Source organism: Tachypleus tridentatus, chromosome 3 (assembly GCF_004210375.1).
Source record: "Tachypleus tridentatus isolate NWPU-2018 chromosome 3, ASM421037v1, whole genome shotgun sequence".
NCBI classification, from domain to species: Eukaryota; Metazoa; Arthropoda; class Merostomata; order Xiphosura; family Limulidae; genus Tachypleus; species Tachypleus tridentatus.
The window spans coordinates 43,850,309-43,865,022 of NC_134827.1; the positions used below are offsets into that span (position 1 = coordinate 43,850,309).

Below are 14,714 nucleotides of genomic sequence, written 5' to 3' on the forward strand. Positions count from 1 at the left end.
ATGTGTACAGTATCAAACAGTACAAGTTGACTATCTATGATATTCTACATGTGTACAGTATCAAACAGTACAAGTTGACTATCTATGATATTCTACATGTGTACAGTATCAAACAGTACAAGTTGACTATCTATGATATTCTACATGTGTACAGTATCAAACAGTACAAGTTGACTATCTATGATATTCTACATGTGTACAGTATCAAACAGTACAAGTTGACTATCTATGATATTCTACATGTGTACAGTATCAAACAGTACAAGTTGACTATCTATGATATTCTACATGTGTACAGTATCAAACAGTACAAGTTGACTATCTATGATATTCTACATGTGTACAGTATCAAACAGTACAAGTTGACTATCTATGATATTCTACATGTGTACAGTATCAAACAGTACAAGTTGACTATCTATGATATTCTACATGTGTACAGTATCAAACAGTACAAGTTGACTATCTATGATATTCTACATGTGTACAGTATCAAACAGTACAAGTTGACTATCTATGATATTCTACATGTGTACAGTATCAAACAGTACAAGTTGACTATCTATGATATTCTACATGTGTACAGTATCAAACAGTACAAGTTGACTATCTATGATATTCTACATGTGTACAGTATCAAACAGTACAAGTTGACTATCTATGATATTCTACATGTGTACAGTATCAAACAGTACAAGTTGACTATCTATGATATTCTACATGTGTACAGTATCAAACAGTACAAGTTGACTATCTATGATATTCTACATGTGTACAGTATCAAACAGTACAAGTTGACTATTTATGATATTCTACATGTGTACAGTATCAAACAGTACAAGTTGACTATCTATGATATTCTACATGTGTACAGTATCAAACAGTACAAGTTGACTATCTATGATATTCTACATGTGTACAGTATCAAACAGTACAAGTTGACTATCTATGATATTCTACATGTGTACAGTATCAAACAGTACAAGTTGACTATCTATGATATTCTACATGTGTACAGTATCAAACAGTACAAGTTGACTATCTATGATATTCTACATGTGTACAGTATCAAACAGTACAAGTTGACTATCTATGATATTCTACATGTGTACAGTATCAAACAGTACAAGTTGACTATCTATGATATTCTACATGTGTACAGTATCAAACAGTACAAGTTGACTATCTATGATATTCTACATGTGTACAGTATCAAACAGTACAAGTTGACTATCTATGATATTCTACATGTGTACAGTATCAAACAGTACAAGTTGACTATCTATGATATTCTACATGTGTACAGTATCAAACAGTACAAGTTGACTATCTATGATATTCTACATGTGTACAGTATCAAACAGTACAAGTTGACTATCTATGATATTCTACATGTGTACAGTATCAAACAGTACAAGTTGACTATCTATGATATTCTACATGTGTACAGTATCAAACAGTACAAGTTGACTATCTATGATATTCTACATGTGTACAGTATCAAACAGTACAAGTTGACTATCTATGATATTCTACATGTGTACAGTATCAAACAGTACAAGTTGACTATCTATGATATTCTACATGTGTACAGTATCAAACAGTACAAGTTGACTATCTATGATATTCTACATGTGTACAGTATCAAACAGTACAAGTTGACTATCTATGATATTCTACATGTGTACAGTATCAAACAGTACAAGTTGACTATCTATGATATTCTACATGTGTACAGTATCAAACAGTACAAGTTGACTATCTATGATATTCTACATGTGTACAGTATCAAACAGTACAAGTTGACTATCTATGATATTCTACATGTGTACAGTATCAAACAGTACAAGTTGACTATCTATGATATTCTACATGTGTACAGTATCAAACAGTACAAGTTGACTATCTATGATATTCTACATGTGTACAGTATCAAACAGTACAAGTTGACTATCTATGATATTCTACATGTGTACAGTATCAAACAGTACAAGTTGACTATCTATGATATTCTACATGTGTACAGTATCAAACAGTACAAGTTGACTATCTATGTACAGTATTCTACATGTGTACAGTATCAAACAGTACAAGTTGACTATCTATGATATTCTACATGTGTACAGTATCAAACAGTACAAGTTGACTATCTATGATATTCTACATGTGTACAGTATCAAACAGTACAAGTTGACTATCTATGATATTCTACATGTGTACAGTATCAAACAGTACAAGTTGACTATCTATGATATTCTACATGTGTACAGTATCAAACAGTACAAGTTGACTATCTATGATATTCTACATGTGTACAGTATCAAACAGTACAAGTTGACTATCTATGATATTCTACATGTGTACAGTATCAAACAGTACAAGTTGACTATCATGATATTCTACATGTGTACAGTATCAAACAGTACAAGTTGACTATCTATGATATTCTACATGTGTACAGTATCAAACAGTACAAGTTGACTATCTATGATATTCTACATGTGTACAGTATCAAACAGTACAAGTTGACTATCTATGATATTCTACATGTGTACAGTATCAAACAGTACAAGTTGACTATCTATGATATTCTACATGTGTACAGTATCAAACAGTACAAGTTGACTATCTATGATATTCTACATGTGTACAGTATCAAACAGTACAAGTTGACTATCTATGATATTCTACATGTGTACAGTATCAAACAGTACAAGTTGACTATCTATGATATTCTACATGTGTACAGTATCAAACAGTACAAGTTGACTATCTATGATATTCTACATGTGTACAGTATCAAACAGTACAAGTTGACTATCTATGATATTCTACATGTGTACAGTATCAAACAGTACAAGTTGACTATCTATGATATTCTACATGTGTACAGTATCAAACAGTACAAGTTGACTATCTATGATATTCTACATGTGTACAGTATCAAACAGTACAAGTTGACTATCTATGATATTCTACATGTGTACAGTATCAAACAGTACAAGTTGACTATCTATGATATTCTACATGTGTACAGTATCAAACAGTACAAGTTGACTATCTATGATATTCTACATGTGTACAGTATCAAACAGTACAAGTTGACTATCTATGATATTCTACATGTGTACAGTATCAAACAGTACAAGTTGACTATCTATGATATTCTACATGTGTACAGTATCAAACAGTACAAGTTGACTATCTATGATATTCTACATGTGTACAGTATCAAACAGTACAAGTTGACTATCTATGATATTCTACATGTGTACAGTATCAAACAGTACAAGTTGACTATCTATGATATTCTACATGTGTACAGTATCAAACAGTACAAGTTGACTATCTATGATATTCTACATGTGTACAGTATCAAACAGTACAAGTTGACTATCTATGATATTCTACATGTGTACAGTATCAAACAGTACAAGTTGACTATCTATGATATTCTACATGTGTACAGTATCAAACAGTACAAGTTGACTATCTATGATATTCTACATGTGTACAGTATCAAACAGTACAAGTTGACTATCTATGATATTCTACATGTGTACAGTATCAAACAGTACAAGTTGACTATCTATGATATTCTACATGTGTACAGTATCAAACAGTACAAGTTGACTATCTATGATATTCTACATGTGTACAGTATCAAACAGTACAAGTTGACTATCTATGATATTCTACATGTGTACAGTATCAAACAGTACAAGTTGACTATCTATGATATTCTACATGTGTACAGTATCAAACAGTACAAGTTGACTATCTATGATATTCTACATGTGTACAGTATCAAACAGTACAAGTTGACTATCTATGATATTCTACATGTGTACAGTATCAAACAGTACAAGTTGACTATCTATGATATTCTACATGTGTACAGTATCAAACAGTACAAGTTGACTATCTATGATATTCTACATGTGTACAGTATCAAACAGTACAAGTTGACTATCTATGATATTCTACATGTGTACAGTATCAAACAGTACAAGTTGACTATCTATGATATTCTACATGTGTACAGTATCAAACAGTACAAGTTGACTATCTATGATATTCTACATGTGTACAGTATCAAACAGTACAAGTTGACTATCTATGATATTCTACATGTGTACAGTATCAAACAGTACAAGTTGACTATCTATGATATTCTACATGTGTACAGTATCAAACAGTACAAGTTGACTATCTATGATATTCTACATGTGTACAGTATCAAACAGTACAAGTTGACTATCTATGATATTCTACATGTGTACAGTATCAAACAGTACAAGTTGACTATCTATGATATTCTACATGTGTACAGTATCAAACAGTACAAGTTGACTATCTATGATATTCTACATGTGTACAGTATCAAACAGTACAAGTTGACTATCTATGATATTCTACATGTGTACAGTATCAAACAGTACAAGTTGACTATCTATGATATTCTACATGTGTACAGTATCAAACAGTACAAGTTGACTATCTATGATATTACATTCTACATGTGTACAGTATCAAACAGTACAAGTTGACTATCTATGATATTCTACATGTGTACAGTATCAAACAGTACAAGTTGACTATCTATGATATTCTACATGTGTACAGTATCAAACAGTACAAGTTGACTATCTATGATATTCTACATGTGTACAGTATCAAACAGTACAAGTTGACTATCTATGATATTCTACATGTGTACAGTATCAAACAGTACAAGTTGACTATCTATGATATTCTACATGTGTACAGTATCAAACAGTACAAGTTGACTATCTATGATATTCTACATGTGTACAGTATCAAACAGTACAAGTTGACTATCTATGATATTCTACATGTGTACAGTATCAAACAGTACAAGTTGACTATCTATGATATTCTACATGTGTACAGTATCAAACAGTACAAGTTGACTATCTATGATATTCTACATGTGTACAGTATCAAACAGTACAAGTTGACTATCTATGATATTCTACATGTGTACAGTATCAAACAGTACAAGTTGACTATCTATGATATTCTACATGTGTACAGTATCAAACAGTACAAGTTGACTATCTATGATATTCTACATGTGTACAGTATCAAACAGTACAAGTTGACTATCTATGATATTCTACATGTGTACAGTATCAAACAGTACAAGTTGACTATCTATGATATTCTACATGTGTACAGTATCAAACAGTACAAGTTGACTATCTATGATATTCTACATGTGTACAGTATCAAACAGTACAAGTTGACTATCTATGATATTCTACATGTGTACAGTATCAAACAGTACAAGTTGACTATCTATGATATTCTACATGTGTACAGTATCAAACAGTACAAGTTGACTATCTATGATATTCTACATGTGTACAGTATCAAACAGTACAAGTTGACTATCTATGATATTCTACATGTGTACAGTATCAAACAGTACAAGTTGACTATCTATGATATTCTACATGTGTACAGTATCAAACAGTACAAGTTGACTATCTATGATATTCTACATGTGTACAGTATCAAACAGTACAAGTTGACTATCTATGATATTCTACATGTGTACAGTATCAAACAGTACAAGTTGACTATCTATGATATTCTACATGTGTACAGTATCAAACAGTACAAGTTGACTATCTATGATATTCTACATGTGTACAGTATCAAACAGTACAAGTTGACTATCTATGATATTCTACATGTGTACAGTATCAAACAGTACAAGTTGACTATCTATGATATTCTACATGTGTACAGTATCAAACAGTACAAGTTGACTATCTATGATATTCTACATGTGTACAGTATCAAACAGTACAAGTTGACTATCTATGATATTCTACATGTGTACAGTATCAAACAGTACAAGTTGACTATCTATGATATTCTACATGTGTACAGTATCAAACAGTACAAGTTGACTATCTATGATATTCTACATGTGTACAGTATCAAACAGTACAAGTTGACTATCTATGATATTCTACATGTGTACAGTATCAAACAGTACAAGTTGACTATCTATGATATTCTACATGTGTACAGTATCAAACAGTACAAGTTGACTATCTATGATATTCTACATGTGTACAGTATCAAACAGTACAAGTTGACTATCTATGATATTCTACATGTGTACAGTATCAAACAGTACAAGTTGACTATCTATGATATTCTACATGTGTACAGTATCAAACAGTACAAGTTGACTATCTATGATATTCTACATGTGTACAGTATCAAACAGTACAAGTTGACTATCTATGATATTCTACATGTGTACAGTATCAAACAGTACAAGTTGACTATCTATGATATTCTACATGTGTACAGTATCAAACAGTACAAGTTGACTATCTATGATATTCTACATGTGTACAGTATCAAACAGTACAAGTTGACTATCTATGATATTCTACATGTGTACAGTATCAAACAGTACAAGTTGACTATCTATGATATTCTACATGTGTACAGTATCAAACAGTACAAGTTGACTATGACAGTACAAGTTGACTATGATATTCTACATGTGTACAGTATCAAACAGTACAAGTTGACTATCTATGATATTCTACATGTGTACAGTATCAAACAGTACAAGTTGACTATCTATGATATTCTACATGTGTACAGTATCAAACAGTACAAGTTGACTATCTATGATATTCTACATGTGTACAGTATCAAACAGTACAAGTTGACTATCTATGATATTCTACATGTGTACAGTATCAAACAGTACAAGTTGACTATCTATGATATTCTACATGTGTACAGTATCAAACAGTACAAGTTGACTATCTATGATATTCTACATGTGTACAGTATCAAACAGTACAAGTTGACTATCTATGATATTCTACATGTGTACAGTATCAAACAGTACAAGTTGACTATCTATGATATTCTACATGTGTACAGTATCAAACAGTACAAGTTGACTATTGACTATCTATGATATTCTACATGTGTACAGTATCAAACAGTACAAGTTGACTATCTATGATATTCTACATGTGTACAGTATCAAACAGTACAAGTTGACTATCTATGATATTCTACATGTGTACAGTATCAAACAGTACAAGTTGACTATCTATGATATTCTACATGTGTACAGTATCAAACAGTACAAGTTGACTATCTATGATATTCTACATGTGTACAGTATCAAACAGTACAAGTTGACTATCTATGATATTCTACATGTGTACAGTATCAAACAGTACAAGTTGACTATCTATGATATTCTACATGTGTACAGTATCAAACAGTACAAGTTGACTATCTATGATATTCTACATGTGTACAGTATCAAACAGTACAAGTTGACTATTTATGATATTCTACATGTGTACAGTATCAAACAGTACAAGTTGACTATCTATGATATTCTACATGTGTACAGTATCAAACAGTACAAGTTGACTATCTATGATATTCTACATGTGTACAGTATCAAACAGTACAAGTTGACTATCTATGATATTCTACATGTGTACAGTATCAAACAGTACAAGTTGACTATCTATGATATTCTACATGTGTACAGTATCAAACAGTACAAGTTGACTATCTATGATATTCTACATGTGTACAGTATCAAACAGTACAAGTTGACTATCTATGATATTCTACATGTGTACAGTATCAAACAGTACAAGTTGACTATCTATGATATTCTACATGTGTACAGTATCAAACAGTACAAGTTGACTATCTATGATATTCTACATGTGTACAGTATCAAACAGTACAAGTTGACTATCTATGATATTCTACATGTGTACAGTATCAAACAGTACAAGTTGACTATCTATGATATTCTACATGTGTACAGTATCAAACAGTACAAGTTGACTATCTATGATATTCTACATGTGTACAGTATCAAACAGTACAAGTTGACTATCTATGATATTCTACATGTGTACAGTATCAAACAGTACAAGTTGACTATCTATGATATTCTACATGTGTACAGTATCAAACAGTACAAGTTGACTATCTATGATATTCTACATGTGTACAGTATCAAACAGTACAAGTTGACTATCTATGATATTCTACATGTGTACAGTATCAAACAGTACAAGTTGACTATCATGATATTCTACATGTGTACAGTATCAAACAGTACAAGTTGACTATCTATGATATTCTACATGTGTACAGTATCAAACAGTACAAGTTGACTATTTATGATATTCTACATGTGTACAGTATCAAACAGTACAAGTTGACTATCTATGATATTCTACATGTGTACAGTATCAAACAGTACAAGTTGACTATCTATGATATTCTACATGTGTACAGTATCAAACAGTACAAGTTGACTATCTATGATATTCTACATGTGTACAGTATCAAACAGTACAAGTTGACTATCTATGGTATTCTACATGTGTACAGTATCAAACAGTACAAGTTGACTATCTATGATATTCTACATGTGTACAGTATCAAACAGTACAAGTTGACTATCTATGATATTCTACATGTGTACAGTATCAAACAGTACAAGTTGACTATCTATGATATTCTACATGTGTACAGTATCAAACAGTACAAGTTGACTATCTATGATATTCTACATGTGTACAGTATCAAACAGTACAAGTTGACTATCTATGATATTCTACATGTGTACAGTATCAAACAGTACAAGTTGACTATCTATGATATTCTACATGTGTACAGTATCAAACAGTACAAGTTGACTATCTATGATATTCTACATGTGTACAGTATCAAACAGTACAAGTTGACTATCTATGATATTCTACATGTGTACAGTATCAAACAGTACAAGTTGACTATCTATGATATTCTACATGTGTACAGTATCAAACAGTACAAGTTGACTATCTATGATATTCTACATGTGTACAGTATCAAACAGTACAAGTTGACTATCTATGATATTCTACATGTGTACAGTATCAAACAGTACAAGTTGACTATCTATGATATTCTACATGTGTACAGTATCAACAGTACAGTTGAACAGTACAAGTTGACTATCTATGATATTCTACATGTGTACAGTATCAAACAGTACAAGTTGACTATTTATGATATTCTACATGTGTACAGTATCAAACAGTACAAGTTGACTATCTATGATATTCTACATGTGTACAGTATCAAACAGTACAAGTTGACTATCTATGATATTCTACATGTGTACAGTATCAAACAGTACAAGTTGACTATCTATGATATTCTACATGTGTACAGTATCAAACAGTACAAGTTGACTATCTATGATATTCTACATGTGTACAGTATCAAACAGTACAAGTTGACTATCTATGATATTCTACATGTGTACAGTATCAAACAGTACAAGTTGACTATCTATGATATTCTACATGTGTACAGTATCAAACAGTACAAGTTGACTATCTATGATATTCTACATGTGTACAGTATCAAACAGTACAAGTTGACTATCTATGATATTCTACATGTGTACAGTATCAAACAGTACAAGTTGACTATCTATGATATTCTACATGTGTACAGTATCAAACAGTACAAGTTGACTATCTATGATATTCTACATGTGTACAGTATCAAACAGTACAAGTTGACTATCTATGATATTCTACATGTGTACAGTATCAAACAGTACAAGTTGACTATCTATGATATTCTACATGTGTACAGTATCAAACAGTACAAGTTGACTATCTATGATATTCTACATGTGTACAGTATCAAACAGTACAAGTTGACTATCTATGATATTATGTACAGTATCAAACAGTACAAGTTGACTATCTATGATATTCTACATGTGTACAGTATCAAACAGTACAAGTTGACTATCTATGATATTCTACATGTGTACAGTATCAAACAGTACAAGTTGACTATCTATGATATTCTACATGTGTACAGTATCAAACAGTACAAGTTGACTATTTATGGTATTCTACATGTGTACAGTATCAAACAGTACAAGTTGACTATCTATGATATTCTACATGTGTACAGTATCAAACAGTACAAGTTGACTATCTATGATATTCTACATGTGTACAGTATCAAACAGTACAAGTTGACTATCTATGATATTCTACATGTGTACAGTATCAAACAGTACAAGTTGACTATCTATGATATTCTTCATGTGTACAGTATCAAACAGTACAAGTTGACTATCTATGGTATTCTACATGTGTACAGTATCAAACAGTACAAGTTGACTATCTATGATATTCAGTTGACATGTGTACAGTATCAAACAGTACAAGTTGACTATCTATGATATTCTACATGTGTACAGTATCAAACAGTACAAGTTGACTATCTATGATATTCTACATGTGTACAGTATCAAACAGTACAAGTTGACTATTTATGATATTCTACATGTGTACAGTATCAAACAGTACAAGTTGACTATCTATGATATTCTACATGTGTACAGTATCAAACAGTACAAGTTGACTATCTATGATATTCTACATGTGTACAGTATCAAACAGTACAAGTTGACTATCACTGATATTCTACATGTGTACAGTATCAAACAGTACAAGTTGACTATCTATGATATTCTACATGTGTACAGTATCAAACAGTACAAGTTGACTATCTATGATATTCTACATGTGTACAGTATCAAACAGTACAAGTTGACTATCTATGATATTCTACATGTGTACAGTATCAAACAGTACAAGTTGACTATCTATGATATTCTACATGTGTACAGTATCAAACAGTACAAGTTGACTATCTATGATATTCTACATGTGTACAGTATCAAACAGTACAAGTTGACTATCTATGATATTCTACATGTGTACAGTATCAAACAGTACAAGTTGACTATCTATGATATTCTACATGTGTACAGTATCAAACAGTACAAGTTGACTATCTATGATATTCTACATGTGTACAGTATCAAACAGTACAAGTTGACTATCTATGATATTCTACATGTGTACAGTATCAAACAGTACAAGTTGACTATCTATGATATTCTACATGTGTACAGTATCAAACAGTACAAGTTGACTATCTATGATATTCTACATGTGTACAGTATCAAACAGTACAAGTTGACTATCTATGATATTCTACATGTGTACAGTATCAAACAGTACAAGTTGACTATCTATGATATTCTACATGTGTACAGTATCAAACAGTACAAGTTGACTATCTATGATATTCTACATGTGTACAGTATCAAACAGTACAAGTTGACTATTTATGATATTCTACATGTGTACAGTATCAAACAGTACAAGTTGACTATTTATGGTATTCTACATGTGTACAGTATCAAACAGTACAAGTTGACTATCACTGATATTCTACATGTGTACAGTATCAAACAGTACAAGTTGACTATCTATGATATTCTACATGTGTACAGTATCAAACAGTACAAGTTGACTATCTATGATATTCTACATGTGTACAGTATCAAACAGTACAAGTTGACTATCTATGATATTCTACATGTGTACAGTATCAAACAGTACAAGTTGACTATCTATGGTATTCTACATGTGTACAGTATCAAACAGTACAAGTTGACTATCTATGATATTCTACATGTGTACAGTATCAAACAGTACAAGTTGACTATTTATGGTATTCTACATGTGTACAGTATCAAACAGTACAAGTTGACTATCATGATATTCTACATGTGTACAGTATCAAACAGTACAAGTTGACTATCTATGATATTCTACATGTGTACAGTATCAAACAGTACAAGTTGACTATCTATGATATTCTACATGTGTACAGTATCAAACAGTACAAGTTGACTATCTATGATATTCTACATGTGTACAGTATCAAACAGTACAAGTTGACTATCTATGATATTCTCTATGTGTACAGTATCAAACAGTACAAGTTGACTATCTATGATATTCTACATGTGTACAGTATCAAACAGTACAAGTTGACTATCATGATATTCTACATGTGTACAGTATCAAACAGTACAAGTTGACTATCTATGATATTCTATATATATACAGTATCAAACAGTACAAGTTGACTATTTATGGTATTCTACATGTGTACAGTATCAAACAGTACAAGTTGACTATCTATGATATTCTACATGTGTACAGTATCAAACAGTACAAGTTGACTATCTATGATATTCTACATGTGTACAGTATCAAACAGTACAAGTTGACTATCATGATATTCTACATGTGTACAGTATCAAACAGTACAAGTTGACTATCTATGGTATTCTACATGTGTACAGTATCAAACAGTACAAGTTGACTATCTATGATATTCTACATGTGTACAGTATCAAACAGTACAAGTTGACTATCTATGATATTCTACATGTGTACAGTATCAAACAGTACAAGTTGACTATTTATGGTATTCTACATGTGTACAGTATCAAACAGTACAAGTTGACTATTACTGATATTCTACATGTGTACAGTATCAAACAGTACAAGTTGACTATCTATGATATTCTACATGTGTACAGTATCAAACAGTACAAGTTGACTATCTATGATATTCTACATGTGTACAGTATCAAAAACAGTACAAGTTGACTATCTATGATATTCTACATGTGTACAGTATCAAACAGTACAAGTTGACTATCTATGATATTCTACATGTGTACAGTATCAAACAGTACAAGTTGACTATCTATGATATTCTACATGTGTACAGTATCAAACAGTACAAGTTGACTATCTATGATATTCTACATGTGTACAGTATCAAACAGTACAAGTTGACTATTTATGATATTCTACATGTGTACAGTATCAAACAGTACAAGTTGACTATCACTGATATTCTACATGTGTACAGTATCAAACAGTACAAATTGACAATCTATGATATTCTACATGTGTACAGTATCAAACAGTACAAGTTGACTATCACTGATATTCTACATGTGTACAGTATCAAACAGTACAAGTTGACTATCTGTGATATTCTACATGTGTATAGTATCAAACAGTACAAGTTGACCATTTATGGTATTCTACATGTGTTCAGTATCAAACAGTACAAGTTGACTATCTATGATATTCTTCATGTGTACAGTATCAAACAGTACAAGTTGACTACCTATAATATTCTAGATATTTGAATACAAATTAAATCACAAATTGTTTTTTTGAAATTCTTTAGTAATCACCAAGATCAACATTTTAACGGACCTTCTCTTTATTTATTGCAGATCTTTGCTTGGGTCGCTGTTTTTATTCTTCCTCTTAATGCTGCAGTCAATCCCTTGTTGTACACTTTAGCGACAGCCCCTTTTTTGAGCCCGGCTAGAATGAGAGTTTCCAGGTTTCGATTTTCTCTCATGAATTCATTTACTGGCGAATCCCAGAAGTCTATGATTTGTAAGGTTCATTAATGTTTACTAGTCTTAGTCGTTACTTACATTCTTTCTTTTCTAGATATGGTTATAATAATTTACCTACAAGGGAAAACTTAATGTAACCTGCGTGTTCAGTTGTAAGATTACTGATTAAATCACACGAGATGTTTATCAAAGTATATATTGTGAAATGGTTTTGTTGAAAACACAGGAGTCTCTCAGGAGTCTCAGGAGTGAAAACAATTATCTTATAATGACCACACTTAGCTTGTTGTGTTTAAAACCCGTAACTATCACACTTCTGTTAACCAATGTGCAACAACAATTATCTTATAATGACTACACTACGCTGGTTGTATTTAAAACCCGTAACTATCACACTTCTGTTAACCAATGTGCAGCAACAATTATCTTATAATGACTACACTAAGCTGGTTGTGTTTAAAACCTGTAACTATCACACTTCTGTTAACCAATGTGCAACAACAATTATCTTATAATGACTATATTAAGCTGGTTATGTTTAAAACCTGTAACTATCACACTTCTGTTAAGCAATGTAAAATAAAATGATTCTACTCTAACTTGTTTTATAAAATGTTATACAGTATAAGTGGAAAGAAACAACGAAAACAGAGTTAATTGGTACCTTTTTTGGATTAAGTAGTTTTGAAGTAAGTAGTTTTGGATTAAGTAGTTTTCTTAAAATTCATATAACCAAAGTAAAGATTTTTCCTTCTTATTTTCTTTAACTTTTTTGGATTGAGTAGTTTCCTGCCGGATGTACCAGTTCGTCCAGACCATAATCCCTCGTTTCTGGATACTAATGGGAAATTGTTCCATTACGTGACCTGTTATCAGCTCGTCAAGGAAAAACAGTCAAGCCTTGTCTACGGTGCCATCTAGCGACTAAAACTCCTTTAAGTGTTCGTAACTTAAACCCCTCGTGTTCTATGAAAGCAAGTGAAATTTGATGACTTGAGTTTTAAATGAAACACAATCTTCAATAACGTTTACACCCAAGACAATAATAAAATTGTTTTATGGTTCATAATTTCATTTTAGTTTCCGAAAACACAAGTGGAAATGATTCGTAGAAATTAGACAATTCTTTAAGGGATAGTTTTGCTTAAAAATAGTTGTAAGTCTTCCTCAAACTATATTTAACACATATACCAATGAATAAAAATAAAGTAATATTGTACTATATTAAAACTAGATAGTTCTTCATTATGCTGTACGGTGTAGACGTGAGAAAAACCTAAAAATGTAAAGTTAACGTAACTTGTACTTAACATGAAATAATGAACTAGATGTGGTAAAATCA

At 31.3% G+C, this 14,714-nt stretch overlaps 1 protein-coding gene across 1 annotated transcript in view; it reads left to right on the forward strand.

Annotated features, from left to right (window-relative positions):
* The window catches only part of LOC143245827 (G-protein coupled receptor GRL101-like), a 29,226-nt gene extending 15,696 nt beyond the window's left edge, over positions 1-13,530 (forward strand). Inside the window, 1 exon segment of the mRNA XM_076492083.1 lies at positions 13,241-13,530. Coding sequence (XP_076348198.1) covers positions 13,241-13,423 — 183 coding nt within the window. The 3' untranslated portion in view covers positions 13,424-13,530.
* The last annotated feature ends 1,184 nt before the right edge of the window (positions 13,531-14,714 follow it).